The sequence below is a fragment of the Sander lucioperca genome, chromosome 12, assembly GCF_008315115.2.
Source record: "Sander lucioperca isolate FBNREF2018 chromosome 12, SLUC_FBN_1.2, whole genome shotgun sequence".
NCBI lineage: Eukaryota > Metazoa > Chordata > Actinopteri > Perciformes > Percidae > Sander > Sander lucioperca.
The window spans coordinates 6,192,366-6,207,195 of NC_050184.1; the positions used below are offsets into that span (position 1 = coordinate 6,192,366).

The following is a 14,830-nucleotide window of genomic DNA, read 5'->3' on the forward strand; positions in this document are numbered from 1 at the left end:
ACTGTCAAAGCTGTGCATACAAGACCAAGCAGTGTTTTGGTCCTGCACGTGAGTTTGAATCATAGGGTTTGAATTAATTGATCAGCTGCATTCACGAGATACAAGCAGCTGAAGACCAGCAGAGGAAGGGGTTTCCTTTTTATTGTATAGTCCGTTGCGTTACACAGCCACAAAGCTGGGCAAGCTTACAAACAGGAAGAAATCATTGCTGTCATATCGACACCGAGGACGACTGGTGGTGAGCGTCCTGCTTTCTTCCGTCAGGCAGAGCTAACGTTAGCCAGGCTGGTTAGCCCATTCATAGGCAATACATTGTGACTTAAACAGCCGAGACTTTTATTTTATTGTAATAGTAGAATGATACATGCAAAGTCTCCACGTATGTTTTATCTTCAGAACTGGATAAGAATATTGGAATCTGTTAATTTTTTAACACTGAGTTTTCGCTGTGTGTTTGATTTGGTGACCGGGCTAACCGAGGTGGGGGGGTGGTTCAGGTTCTGACCAATCATGGCGCTTCTAAGTAAAAACCCCGCCTTTCGCGCTTGCTTGGATTAATTTATCGAACGCACTTCCGGACTCTTACCAGACAAAAGGGGGCGCTTAAGGTCGTGTGTGCTACGTCAAATAATAAACAAACATCCATTCAAAACGTTTGACACTTGCGCTTAAAGAAATAACTTCCTGTGCATTTCCCACGTGCAACCTCCGTCCCACGGCATCACATTTCATCAGCATTGCTGTTTTCACCTCCGGCAGTTCCAGCTCCACCTTAAACAAACCGATGTCAGCTTTTATGCAGGTTTTTTTTTTTGCATTGACGTCAACCGCATACAGCACGAAACAGAGGCTTTCTTCATATTTCGTATGCTGGAGTCAGAATATGGACAGATAGCCAGACACTGGTATCAATTTAAACCAATCTGATTGCGACAGCTGCTGATTTATCTCCCATTACTTTGAGGAAGACTCTGCGTCCAAGGATTACCGCAACACAATCACCGGTAAAGAAATGACACATTCATTCTCTCTATTGTTGCTGCAGCTGTTATTCAAAATAGATGGAGTGGGGGTTGGGGTTTCTTAAAAGCACATAAGGAAGCTGATATGAATATATGAATAGAAACATTTTGTGCAAAAGAGATGACAACATTTCTTTATCCAACAAGATTGTGCATGTTTGTCAAGGGGCCACAGAGTCTTTGTGTGGATGTCAGCCAAGGTTTTGAGCCAGAGAGGGAGAGACGATTTTAAGAAACAAACCTGGGATGAACAGGACAAGTGCTTTACTCTGTTAGTTTAAACTGTGACAATTGTGCTTACACGTATGCCTCAACCTCCTGTGTATCCATGTCTCAATTTGCAGCATTGTCTATGTTTATTCCCTTGGGCATGAGAGCAGATTGTTCCCTCATAGAGGAACATGGTTGGTGTGTTTTTTGTAGTCCATTGTGTTTTGGAAAATGGGACCCGAAGCTATTCGCCAGGCAGCTGTGGTGACATTTGAGATGGTCCTCAGTGGGACAGTACAGAGTAGCCTATTTAGTTGAACGAGTGCTTCTGAACAGATGACAACATAATTATGATGCATTTATACTCAGAGAATTGGGTATTTGGCTGGAGAGACATCTGAAACTCAACTTTAACAGAATTGATATGTTGTTCTGTTTCAGCCTTGAGATTTGCATTTCTTGGACTTCAAACTTATAAATATTCTTAATTGATGAGGTTGTGATGGCTACCTATTTGTTCTAATAATAAATGTGTGCTATTGTCAAACATGACAAATGAAAAATGAAAAGTAAAGCATCACTAGCAGGAACTTAAGGCTATTTTTTAACAACACGTGTGGAAGCGCTCCATCAGAGGTATCGCAGCATTACATTCAGTATATTTGAGTGAAAAAAATATCTTGCTGAACTGTGCTTTAGGCCTGTGATGTTTCTAATTTAGTTCTAGTCCGATTTACCTCATCCAGTGGTTTGCCTTAGTGCATCCTAAATATTCATCAGACAACAACTTCTAAGATGCTGCGTGACGATGGTTATGCAACATTTTGAAGTGTGTTCTCCATCTGAGAGCAGGGCGGATGAGTGTACAAAGGAAAAGGCTAACTCGGGCTACATCCTCCTCTCCTCCCACCCTGCCTACCCGAGGCTGCAGCTGGGATGAGGTGTGTGTGTGTGTGTGTGTGTGTGTGGGGGGGGTTCACAGCTTATTCTGGTGCAATTAAACTCGCGAGTCAGGAGTCATTGCAATTAGTTAAACCAAGACTGTCCAATAGATGAGAAGCCTGCATTGATTTGATACCAGTTTAAGTATAATGTCCAGCTCTTGACTCTATTGTCATAATGCGATTTTAATCAGTCTTGACACTAAATTTCAAATAATCAGGCCAGCCAACCTACTACACTTTGTAATTGTACTGAGATTTCTGTCATAGCTGTCAGGATGCATACTATAACAGAAGCAATAGGTACAAAGATTGCTCAGGACACCTGTCATAACACCTGCCTCTCAGCAGATCAACTGAACTCCTCTCGCAGGTGAAAATGTTTCTGATGACAAAAGACATTTTTATAAGTTAATGACATTGGTCAAAAATGATTTTCTGCATGTTTCAGTTGCCCAGAGTGCGGCCCAGGCAAGAGCCCGCGACCGCCACATCAGGCACCATGATGGAGGGGGGCATGCAGCTGCTCAACCGCGATGGCCACAGCATCTCGCACAACTCGAAGCGCCACTACCACGACTCCTTCGTGTCCATGAACCGGATGCGACAGCGCGGCCTGCTGTGTGACATTGTGCTCCATGTCTCCAACAAAGAAATCAAGGCGCATAAAGTGGTGCTGGCATCCTGCAGCCCCTACTTCCACGCTATGTTTACGAGTAAGTTCAGTCCACTTGTGCCTTAGTGCTTTTATCCCTAAAATCCATAAAGCCCAGGATGTTGCATGCCTCAGAGACTTTAGGGCTCTGACATCAAACTGTGCATCATTTTGCTCTGTTGCTCAGAGTTTGATAACACAACAACCTGCATGTGCAGTGAATGTCACCTCTTCCTGTCTGGGGCACAGGTGGTCAGATGAGGTGTGTGTGAGTCTGACATTTCCTCCCGTCACTAGGCCTTTGTGAGGGTACAATTTGTCTCCAGACAGTCAGTTGTCAACTTTGTTAAAACAACAAAATAAACGGATAGCAACAGATGAACTTTTGAAATTTGATAGCTTGCATAACATTAGGAACTGCCATCTGTCAGCATGATTGAACAGGGAGGCAATATATCAGCCGGAGTTTTACTGGTTATAACTCATTGGAAAATGTAATAGCTCTCGTTCTGTGTGACAATGCAGATGAGATGTCGGAGAGTCGGCAGACCCATGTCACCCTTCATGACATCGACTGTCAGGCTTTGGAGCAGCTGGTCCAGTATGCCTACACAGCAGAGATTGTGGTCGGGGAAGGCAATGTGCAGGTAGGGTAGATGATTTCAGATTTATAGACAAGATTGTTAAATTAGACTTTTAATTTGACCCCATTCATCAAAGCGCAAACAGACTCAATGTATTTTTCACCTGTAATTGCACTCTTTTTAGACGTTGCTCCCAGCAGCCAGTCTGCTGCAGCTCAACGGGGTGCGGGACGCCTGTTGCAAGTTCCTCCTCAGCCAGCTGGACCCCTCCAACTGTCTAGGCATCCGAGGTTTCGCTGACACGCACTCCTGCAGCGACCTGCTCAAGTCAGCCCACAAGTATGTCCTGCAGCACTTTGTGGAGGTGTCCAAGACAGAGGAGTTCATGTTGCTGCCACTGAAACAAGTAAGATTGATGCGTTTTTGTCTCCTGCTGTGTCTTCTGCCAACTGGTGCTTTTAAAGGATGCAGATTTAAAGGTGGCATATTCATAGTGGGAACCGGTTCTTGGTAGATGTGTCTACTGGTAGTTGCTTCCTCAGTTTGACAGTCACCATGGGGAACATGGGTATACAAGTAAAATACTTTAATGTAAAAGCCACTGCCCTCTAGACTAAAACATTTCCTGATCAGGCTTAGTCTCAGTTTAATTTGTGACAACTGGTGGGAGTCATATTTCTTTAGAATGTCATTCATCCATCCAATCCACCCAATTGCTTAAAAAATGCCAAAGAAATCATCAAAGATAAACCTACAGTAATATTAATTATTATTAATTAAGTGTCTGCATGTTGTTTATCACCTTTTCCCCACTAATATGAGCATAGCTGCCTGCCTGTATGCGTTTTTCACATTAGAGGCTCCCCAAGGGAAGTGGCCACAAGCATGCCGTTATTTTTCCTCAGCTAGCTGCATCAATCACTGTCTCTTGTGGTTTTATCATTCCACTGTGCTGTCATAGAGCTAACAGCATTGCATACTTCTCTGAGGTATCAAGGAGAGTTTCGTATTTGGTTTGAACACAGACCATTTCCAGCCAGGGTTTTTGGAAATGTAGGTATGATTTAGGCTTGCTAATTCAGTATTAGCCATCAAGCGGGGCTGCTGTGGCCAGAAGGTTGCTAGTTTGATTCCCAGACAAGAGAGCTAAATGGCTGAAGTGCCCTTTAGCGAGGCACATAACACCAACTGCTTCATTAGAACCGCTCAGCAGCCAACAGGTCAGACTGTGGTTGTACTGACTCTTAGTGTGACTGCACGTTGAGCAGGATGTTCCTAAAAAAAAAGAAACTACGGCGGTCAAATTTAAGGTTAAACAAACAATGTAGGCATAGTCTCCGATCCAAACTTAAAAGGGAGGTCCCACTGCCCAAAGTAAACACACAACATTGGGACCTGCTGTCATTGCTAAATTGATTTCCAAGTCTGATGATAAGAGAGTTATTATAGGAGTTAAACATGCCTATGATTTAAAGTAAGAGTATCAAAACACCATTGTGCTAATTGTTTATATGAATATTCCCGAATAGTCAAAAAGTACTGACATTTCTCATAAACATCTAAAATGTTTTTTTTTTCTAAATAAACCTCACAATATTATACTCTAATCTAAAAGCCCAGCAGGTGTAGGAAGGGTTTGTGTTGATGTCTCAATAAAGGAAAGAAACGCATTATCTCTTCTATGAATTGGCGTCTGTTTCAAACAAACGCCTGTTGAGCTTAGCCAGGTGACAATGATTGAATGTTGCAGTGAAAAGAAGTACCAAACAGCTGCCAGCATCACTTTCCCATTATCTTCTCAAATCTCTAAGGAACAATCCCTGAGAGTAAAACAATAAGCTTCACTCTCTCGGTCTGTGGCCTTCAAAGCCTTGAGACTGAATCTGCAATAGGAGTGTGTGGGCACTGTCCATTGAAACAGTGAAAATTAAGCTGCATAAAGGCAGATTAATAATAGACAATTTTCTTTGTTTCTCTTTTACTGTCTCTCTATTTTCTTTGGCTCACCGTCCCATTCTGTCTGCAGCTGTTCTGTGTCTGTCATAAATCTGCATCAGATCTGGATTTATGTACTGGCTGCTCTAAAGGACTGTGCGCTCACAGAGCTGTGAAATATGCCCCATATTTCTTTTCATGTTCTGTGAAGGAAGTGGCAAGGCATGACAGGGTTGTGACTAGTCTGCTTTGGTGATGCTTCACTGATGTAGATTCACATGCATGCCATTATAAAGACAACAAAGGGTGTGTGTGTATGTGTGTGTGTGTGTGTGTGTGTGTGTGTGTGTGTGTGTGTGTTTCTTTTCATTTATACATTCCTGCTGCCATAATACAAGGACAGTTGATACACTCCTAAACCCAATCTCCTCCACACACCTTTTATGTAATGTGATGAAGCATCTATATGCAGAGGTAAGGGAGACTGCAAGGCGGGGCAGTGGCAGCAGTAGTGGCAGTATTTCTCTGTGTGACTGTGGATTAGTGCAGGCTGTTCCTGGGAGGTTGCTAACTGTTGCCCTGATCTGGCCAGGCAAGACAGCTGCAGCAGCTGGCCGCTCTGGCCCCACCCAGCCCTGCCAGCTTTGGGTTGATATGGGAACAGTGCCAGCCAGCCACTACGAGACTGCAGCAATCGTTATGTCACACACACACACACACACACACACACACACACACACACACACACACACACACACACACAATATAACACACATGCATTGATGTGTTAATGTTAAACTGGTACCTGAAATTATTTAGTTTCGCTTTATTTTGAATTGAGTGATGCTATTTGTTGAGTGTCATTTTGATACAACGTAGACAAAACAGAGCGCTGCCCATCCCTTTCAAATATCAGTCTGGATAAAGTACAACAAATCAAAGGAGCGAAAGAGAGGAGGACGAAAGAGAGGCAACAGTTCAGCAGTCAAAGTCAGGTACAATATACACGAACTAATACTGTCTGAGGCCAGTGCAATTTACCTCCTGTGTGTTGACATGTTTGGTCAAGAAGCTTTTGTTGTCCGTTATTTTATTTTTTTTCGAAAAGCAAATGCTTCTACAAGTGCTTTTCTGATAGTCACCGTTGAATTAAAGGCACTGTGAGTTTGAATTTGAGGAAGTTGCTCTTGTAAATGAGTATATAAAATGTCTCTTCACATCTGCTTTGTCTCGTCCATCCAGGTCCTGGATTTGATCTCCAGTGACAATCTCAACGTGCCATCTGAAGAGGAAGTGTACCGGGCTGTGTTGAGCTGGGTGAAACATGATGTAGATGGACGCAGGCAACATGTACCTTGGGTAAGACTTTCTTACTTATCTTATTTCTCAACACACAATGTTTTCTAGTTTGACTATACTCTGTATAAAAAAACACCTCCATCACATTTCCTCTATTCCCCTTCTCCTGACTAGGGTTGCATGATATTGACAAAATGTGATTTCGCGATATCGATTATGAATATTGCGATATCGATATTAATTTTGATATTTTTAAATATATGTAAACTTACAAAAGTTATGGGAAAACGCATCAAAATAGATTCATAACAAATTAAACAAGTTTTCTTACAACAAAAGGTTTATTTCAACTGACAGTCATATTGGACTGGTACAACATGAATAAATAAATAACGACCATGTCTACAGAACAGTACATGTTTTACTGGTTGGACAGTATAAAATAAATAAATAAAGAGAACAGGACACAACTTGTCTTTCGCTTCTCAGATTCGTTCCGTTTTGTTGTCTATCTATTTATTCACTTACACTGTCACTCTGTCCAAATATGCACACATGTGGTACGCAACATGAGGGTTTGTCACGTAGTGGACCCGTGCACTGACGTGCAATAACGTGCAAGTGGCACGTAACTGGCCAATGAAATGATGATCATTATAGCGTTTCAAACTCTAAATCGAACACAACTAAGCCACACAGCCAACGGACGGGACGCAGCGCTCCACAATATAAACAAAATATTGCATACATATTGCGACACTTTCGATATAATATTGCGCAACGTGATATTGCGATAACGATATTGAGTCGATATAGCTTGCACCTCTAGATATAATATTGCGCAACGTGATATTGCAATACCGATATTGAGTCGATATATCTTTCTCCCCTACTCCTGACCCTAACTCAACACCCACCATCTCTCTGCCCCCGTTAGCTGATGAAGTGTGTGCGGCTGCCACTGCTGAGGCGAGACTTTCTGATGAGCAACGTGGATACAGAGCTGCTGGTGCGACACCACTCGGAGTGCAAGGACCTTCTGATCGAGGCTCTCAAGTACCACCTGATGCCTGAGCAGAGGGGAGTCCTCAGCAACAGCCGGACGCGCCCGCGACGCTGTGAGGGCGCCAGCCCTGTGCTCTTCGCCGTTGGTCAGTGTGCCCCTGAAGGTACCCATTAGGGTACACTTAGGCCACACTTCAATTAACTTTAGCTTCTGAAGTCACTGCAAAAATCAGCATGTTTACAACTGAGAGAAAACGAATACTGATATTATCATATGAGAAGATATTGTCTGGAATTAATATAGCACTGTCATATAATAGTTTAGATGTTTTCTAAGTGGGTGCATTTCAGTGAAACATTTGTTTGAACTCCTTTGACTGTTAAAGCTGAATGAAATGACCAATTAATGCCACTTCCTGAAATTCTATTTTATCCAAATCAGATTTGGTTCATTTATCTTATTATGTACCTAAGTTAACAGTGTTTTGTTGCCATAGCCTTGCACAGCTTCCCTGTATTGTTTGGTCTTAAAAAAATATACCTCTTTATACAGTATATCAAAATATAAATCTCCAAAATGAAAAAGTCAATAGTAAAGCGCAATAAAGACTGTAACTTGATCCTGTATTGAGCCCAGGAGTGAACCTGGGTCTCAGCCAAATTCATCCCAAAAATTCCTCTGAAATTATGGCATACATTGACCAAAATCACTATGATCCTTTATATTATTAGATCTTCTTATTTACTTTACTGCCTGACTGCATTTTTTTTCACTATATTGTGTTTGTGTCTGTCTGCAGGTGGTGGCAGCCTGTTTGCCATCCATGGAGACTGTGAGGCCTATGACACCAGGACTGATCGCTGGCACATGGTGGCGTCCATGTCCACTCGGCGGGCACGGGTGGGCGTGGCAGCCATTGGGAACAGACTTTATGCCGTTGGAGGGTGAGTGAGAACTATATTGTTGACCTTTGTCCCAAAACTAGTTAACCTACCATCTCATCCCTTTCCTCAAACACTAACTAAACCTTTTATAAAGATGAAGATTTGGCAGGCGGAACGTGGATGATTTATAGAATAATCCTGAGTGGTTATGCAAAAAGCGTTGGCTTTAGCGTTGTGCTCCTAATAAGATGTTACAAGCTTTCCTGTAATATAAATGTAATGCCTCTTTAACTTGACAATTTTTTCCATCTCAAAGATCATTTTAGGCAACATGCTTTTGTGTCAATCATCAAAAACCCTTTTCTGATTAATTTATATCCATATCTCCTCAGGTATGATGGAACCTCAGACCTCGCCACCGTGGAATCCTACGACCCCATCACCAACGCCTGGCAACCTGAGGTTTCCATGGGCACAAGGCGGAGCTGTTTGGGTGTAGCAGTCCTGCATGGCCTTCTGTACGCTGCTGGAGGTTATGATGGAGCTTCCTGCCTTAATAGGTACTCACAGACTAAGCTTTTGGCAATGAATGCTAAACATCAAGAACAAAGACAGTTTATCTAAATAGGGCAGCCTTTCGGTGTCATATTAAATACAAGTAAGTATTTTTCTCCTCTTTCAGTGCAGAGCGTTACGACCCTCTGACCAGTACGTGGACCTCCATTGCTGCCATGAGCACCCGTAGGAGATATGTCCGAGTAGCAACTCTGGGTAGGAACTTGCCAGAATCATAACATCATGATGAACATCCTGTTCTACTGTATGTTTATGTTTCACTGTCTGCATTTTAATGTCTTAAATCAAGAGGGAGTTGCTACCTTGGTATTCGACTGCTAATATTCACATTCTCAGTGTTTACTCCCTTTTCCCCTCCAGATAGCAGCTTGTATGCAGTGGGAGGTTATGATAGCTCCTCACATCTTGCAACAGTGGAGAAATATGACCCCCAGGTAAATTGTATGCTGTTAAATTTATCATCAAAGTAACTTGTCTGTTGCCAGGATCAACTGAATTTGGAGACTTAAGCGCACAATACTGATGTATCTATGAACATGTGACCAATTCTCTGTCTGTTGATGTAATGAACAGAGCAACACGTGGATAGCCATTGCCAACATGCTGAGTCGGCGCAGCAGTGCCGGGGTGGCCGTGTTGGACGGCATGCTATATGTCGCAGGAGGCAACGACGGCACCAGCTGCCTGAACTCTGTGGAGCGGTTCAACCCCAAGGCCAACACCTGGGAGGGAGTGGCCCCCATGAACATACGCAGGTGAGCCTGCACCCACAGTTCATATTAGTACAAACAGAATGGTCCAGTGACAACAGAATTATGTCTTTCAAAACAGTTTTAGTATGATTACGAAATAAGTGAAATCTAATTTGTAAGAACTCAAACATGAGAGAATAAAACTGCATAGGAAAAATTTGCTCTGCAAAGATACATTTTTATGAGAACATATGACAGAGAACCTGGGCTGAGTCCAGGGAATGTAGATTCAGCCATAGCCAACTGAGCCATCACGATGACCCGGTTCTACTATTCTAACTACACAGGTTCACCTTACAGTAATGAAATGCTGAAATGCATTGGCCTCAAATGCACTCAACATTTTTGTTAAGGCTTGTCCAGCTATTATCCTTCTTTTCAGGTACCCCCAGTTTACCTTTAAACAAAAGTAAAAACTAGAAGGTAAAAGCTAAATTATAAATAAATACATTGACAATAACAAAATTGTCTGTATGGAGCTTGTCAAAAGAGTACCCCTGCTGTGATTATATAGGCGTAGGATTTAGGGAATTTGGATGACTTCTTTACTGCCTAAACCTTCTTAAGGTATAAACATCAAATTACCTATTTTCCACAACAGTCGGCTCTTTCTTCAATCTTAGAAGATGAAACATGTCCTGTGGGTGATTATCAAAGGATGCACACACTCACAGCATTGTATTGATACAAGATTAGCATCAGGGTGGGAGATTTAGAGATGTAGCTGTAGATATAGTCTTGGATTTGAGGACACATCAGCAGATTCACTTGTTCCCCCAGGCCCCTAGACACAGACCCCAACACACACACACACTGGGACACACTTGTGTGGGAGTCAGTATACTAGAAGGCAGGAAACCTAACAACAGTTGACTTTGCAGCCCCATGAATAACCCATGTGTTAATCAGCTGTGTGAGCTTTGAGTGCTTTTCTTGCCCAGTTGCTGAGAGGCTCCATTTACACAGTCCAAAACATCACACTGTATTGACCACTAATCTATCACCCCTCTAAACAATTTTACACATGAAAATACTGTAGAATAATTGTCTTGGCCAAAATAATCTCACTACATCGTATGTAATCAACACTCATTCTCATCACATTTTTTGGACTGAATCCTCTTTGATGGCAGAAAAAGATCTGTTGTTTGTTTTTATTGTCCCAACAAACCATTAACCTTTCCACTGGTCCACTCATTATTAGTTACTATTATTAGTGCAATGTTTAAATTAAAATATATCAGTTATTGTCCCATCTGTACTTCTCCCAATCTCTTTTGTCATATTTTACTTTTTCTACGCAATCCTTTATCATGTTCATGCAGTGGGCTTGCATTTTGTAAATGTAATGCAAAGCCCACACTGCATCCACTGTAAACTGTAAACCATTGGCATTTTTTAATAAATCTAGTTAGCTAGATTAAACAGAATGCATTGAAATTATTATTCATTCTTGTGTGGAAACAAATATGCTGAATTAGATTTTTTTACCCGCGCTAGGAGCACCCATGACCTGGTGGCGATGGATGGCTGGTTATACGCAGTAGGAGGTAACGATGGCAGCTCCAGCCTCAACTCCATCGAGAAGTACAACCCGCGCAGTAACAAATGGGTCGCGGCCTCCTGCATGTTTACACGGCGAAGCAGTGTGGGTGTCGCTGTGTTGGAGCTGCTGAACTTCCCACCACCCTCCTCACCCACACTCTCGGTTTCCTCCACCAGCCTTTGACACGGGGTCACCGCATGGCTGACCTCGGCCTCTGCTGCAACAGCCCAGACTGGCTCTGGGAAGAGACGCAATTGCTCGGTTTGAGACGGGGAGGAGGAGTATGCGAGTGGACAGGTAAATGGATGGAGGGGGGAGAAAGAGGGAAGGTGTGGATAGGGCTCCTGGCTTGGTTATTATACAGTACCCTCCAGAATTAGTGGCACTCATGCAATGGGTAAAGGTTAGCCAAACATGGTTTAAAAAATGTACAACATAAGTAATTAACTTTAATTTAAAAATCAAGGCAATTTAAAAGTTGTTAATGTGCAGTACCCTTTAATCTCAAAAGACATGTTCCACACGTAACACGTATTAATTTTTCATGAACAGTTAAGGGATGCCAGATGAATTCTGATCCACCAAGAGGTTTTTTGATTTCATGGTCAAACCAATCTTGCTGCTCTTTACCAAATTTTCCATTCATTCTGGACTGAACTGTATCTGGTCTGGATGCCTGAAACTCCACTGTATAGCTCCACCATACAGATACCAGCTCCCACTCTCTTCAAGAGTACGAAGATGTTTCCTGATGTGTTAACATTGACCGATCTTTCCTCAAGCTCCACTTTTTTCACCCCACCACTCCAGTGTTTGACACACTCATAGTGAAATGTGGTGGACACTTTAATTCTGTCATGTGTGACGTAAATGTTTTTGGTTTGATGTTGTTGTCCTCTGCATCTTTTAATGTCAGATTTTTTTGCAATAATGTACAAAAAAAATTTAAACTGAATGATTTAACTTTTTGAATGTAGCTTTTGACTGGGTATACCATGCATGTGTTTACTTATTGGCATTGACTCCCAACAGGAGGATAAAATGTTGTAGTGCTGCTATGCCACAGTAGGTGGCAGTAACAGGCAATGTTATAAACCCTTCCCACACTGCAAGACCGCATGGACACAACCAACAAAGGAGAAGTTAGGCCCTCAGAACTGTATGAGTTTGAATCTTTTTTTTTTTTTTTATAAACAGAAGAATTATGTTAAACTATATGTATTTATAAAAATGTATAAATTCTAATATATTCTGTTTTTAAAGATGCTTAAAGAAGGAAACAGATTGTTTTTAATATTTATTTAGGTGTGATATCCTCAATGAAAATGACAAAGAGAATGTAGGTGTGAGAGAGGTAGGCTCGTTGTTCAGATTGTGTGCATTTGGAGTTTCTCCTGGTTAAGAGGACCGATTGTTGCACTTTGATATGCAGCATTTTATTTACATTTCTTAATGTTCCTTCACTGCCACAAGCTTGATCTCACATGAAACTGTCCACTATATTTGTGCAAAAGGCTTTAACTGCTTGCAAACCTATAGACCAGTCAATGAAAGGACTCTATATTGTCTTTAATCCTACTTAACAATTAGTTTAAGTGGACATGAAGGTGGATATAATCCTTGGACACAATGACAGTCTAAAATTACATTAAAGCAGAAAGTACTAGTTTACCTACTGTGTACCAACACTTGACACTAATGATAAATGCTGTTGACACTTGGTGCTGTCATATTTCCTTCCATACATAATCAAGTGTGGTGTCTTGTTATATTACATACCTCATTGTTGAAATGGATCCAACTCTATTGCAACAAAGTTGAGCTACAAAAAACTGTATAATTACCTACAAATATACTGGCTTTAGAGCATGTGGTGGGTGACTTGGGAATGTCACCACTGAACGTGCATTGTCTAAAATAAATGGATTACTTTGTCTTCTTGACTCCGTTAATTCCCGGGTTCATTTCATGTGAAGCGCAGTGATACTATTCCAAACTTCTGAGAAGTTGCTTTTTGAAGGATTTTGTTGATCCGGTTCTGTTTATCTATAACTACCTTACTTTTCATTTGTTAGAGTGGACCCAGTAGAATAGGGGCTGTGAGGGTCTAGTGAAGATGCTGTTATTCTGTAAAGTCACTGTGAGTCAGGGCCAGACTTTAAGAGAAAGGCACACAAAACCACAAGACTTTGGCCTCCATTCTGCAGATTGATCTGTAAATACAAAAATGACTCATCTTAAATCCAATTTCAATGTGATTGAAGCTTTGTTTTAGTTTGTGTTCAATGTGGTGATATTTTTTTATTTATAATGTTTATTTATGAGTAACTTTAAAATATTGAATTTTGCACTATTGCGAAATGGAGCAATACACTGTAAAAATGAAATAAAGATGTTTTCAGATGTGATAACTGCCTTGACGAGTTTAAACACATGGACATTCTGGTTGAGACAAAATGTAAAACACGTCCTACAGGTTCTATCCATGCATATGCAAAAGTGTCTCACTCTATGTCACTCTGGATCAGAGAAGCAGCTAAATGCCAAATGAAAACACAACCATACACACAAACAAACAACCACACACACTGAAGGTTGTGTTTTTTGTTGCTAGGCTCACTATAAACTGTTGCTTGGTACCTTACCAACATACTCCTCTTTCATAGTGATCTCAGCAGACAGCTGAACACTCTCACTTTACCCTTCTTGACCTCAGTCACATGGCATTCACACCTGTGGCTGCCTCTGCACACACACAAACCTACTAACTCCCACTCTCCCAAAACACACAGAAACACATGCCAAATATACACAATGCAAAACACCTACAGCTTTGAATGGGAGAAAAAAAGCAACAACTGCACGTAGAGCTGGTTTAACAGTATTTTTAAGGACAACATGGGAAGACGTCTGTGCATGTGTGTTTTGGGCTTTGCTATACTTGTGGTATTTGATTGCAAAAACATGTACCATGGTCACAGATAGTGAAAAAGTTAAGGTGACAAACTAAAAAATGTACTTAGTGTCAGATGTTTAACTTTACGTATATGGCAAAAGAGAACACTTTCAGATTTTCAGAACACTAAAGGATGAATTTGATATTTTGGGAAATAATATGCTTGTTTGTTTTCTTTCTAAGAGTTCAATGAAGAGATTGACACCGCTCTCATGTCTGTAGTATAAATATGATGCTACAGCCAGCAGCCGATTAGCTTAAAAACACTAGAAACAGGGAACCGCTAAAGCTCACCAATGTTGCTGGTCGTAACCTTTTATTTAACAGACAAATATGATGTTGCTTGATCTTCTCATCTAATTCTCAGCAAGAAAGCAAATAAGTGTATTTCCCGGAATTTTAAACTTCACTTTTTACTTTTCCTCTGGTATGAGAGATATGAGAATACTGTATATTGGCGAGTT

The 14,830-nt window shown here is 41.4% G+C and overlaps 1 protein-coding gene across 7 annotated transcripts; it reads left to right on the forward strand.

Moving 5' to 3' along the window:
- The first annotated feature begins 9 nt into the window (after nt 1-9).
- On the forward strand, nt 10-13,362 carry klhl17 (kelch-like family member 17). Of its 7 annotated transcripts, none has more exons than XM_031286867.2 (13): nt 32-238; nt 2,451-2,546; nt 2,625-2,889; nt 3,330-3,475; nt 3,597-3,818; nt 6,590-6,706; nt 7,584-7,815; nt 8,452-8,596; nt 8,929-9,096; nt 9,219-9,307; nt 9,473-9,546; nt 9,686-9,867; nt 11,365-13,344. In XM_031286867.2, the coding sequence occupies exons 3-13, from the start codon at nt 2,676-2,678 to the stop codon at nt 11,591-11,593; spliced, it is 1,818 nt and encodes a 605-aa protein (XP_031142727.1). In that variant the 5' UTR covers nt 32-238; nt 2,451-2,546; nt 2,625-2,675; the 3' UTR covers nt 11,594-13,344. The 7 variants fall into 7 exon arrangements, with proteins under 7 accessions (XP_031142729.1, XP_031142727.1, XP_031142726.1 ...); XM_031286866.2 differs by lacking the exon at nt 32-238 and adding an exon at nt 270-1,004 and having other exon boundaries at nt 11,365-13,362; XM_031286869.2 differs by lacking the exon at nt 2,451-2,546 and having other exon boundaries at nt 10-238.
- The last annotated feature ends 1,468 nt before the right edge of the window (nt 13,363-14,830 follow it).

What these genes read in the sequence shown, in the direction of transcription:
- klhl17 (XM_031286869.2), top strand. Translation starts at nt 2,676, where the DNA reads ATGATGGAGGGGGGCATGCAGCTGCTCAACCGCGATGGCCACAGCATC. An exon ending in TCGGGGAAGGCAATGTGCAG is followed by an intron (nt 3,476 to 3,596) that starts GTAGGGTAGATG and finishes CACTCTTTTTAG; the next exon opens with ACGTTGCTCCCAGCAGCCAG. An exon ending in TGGTCAGTGTGCCCCTGAAG is followed by an intron (nt 7,816 to 8,451) that starts GTACCCATTAGG and finishes GTCTGTCTGCAG; the next exon opens with GTGGTGGCAGCCTGTTTGCC.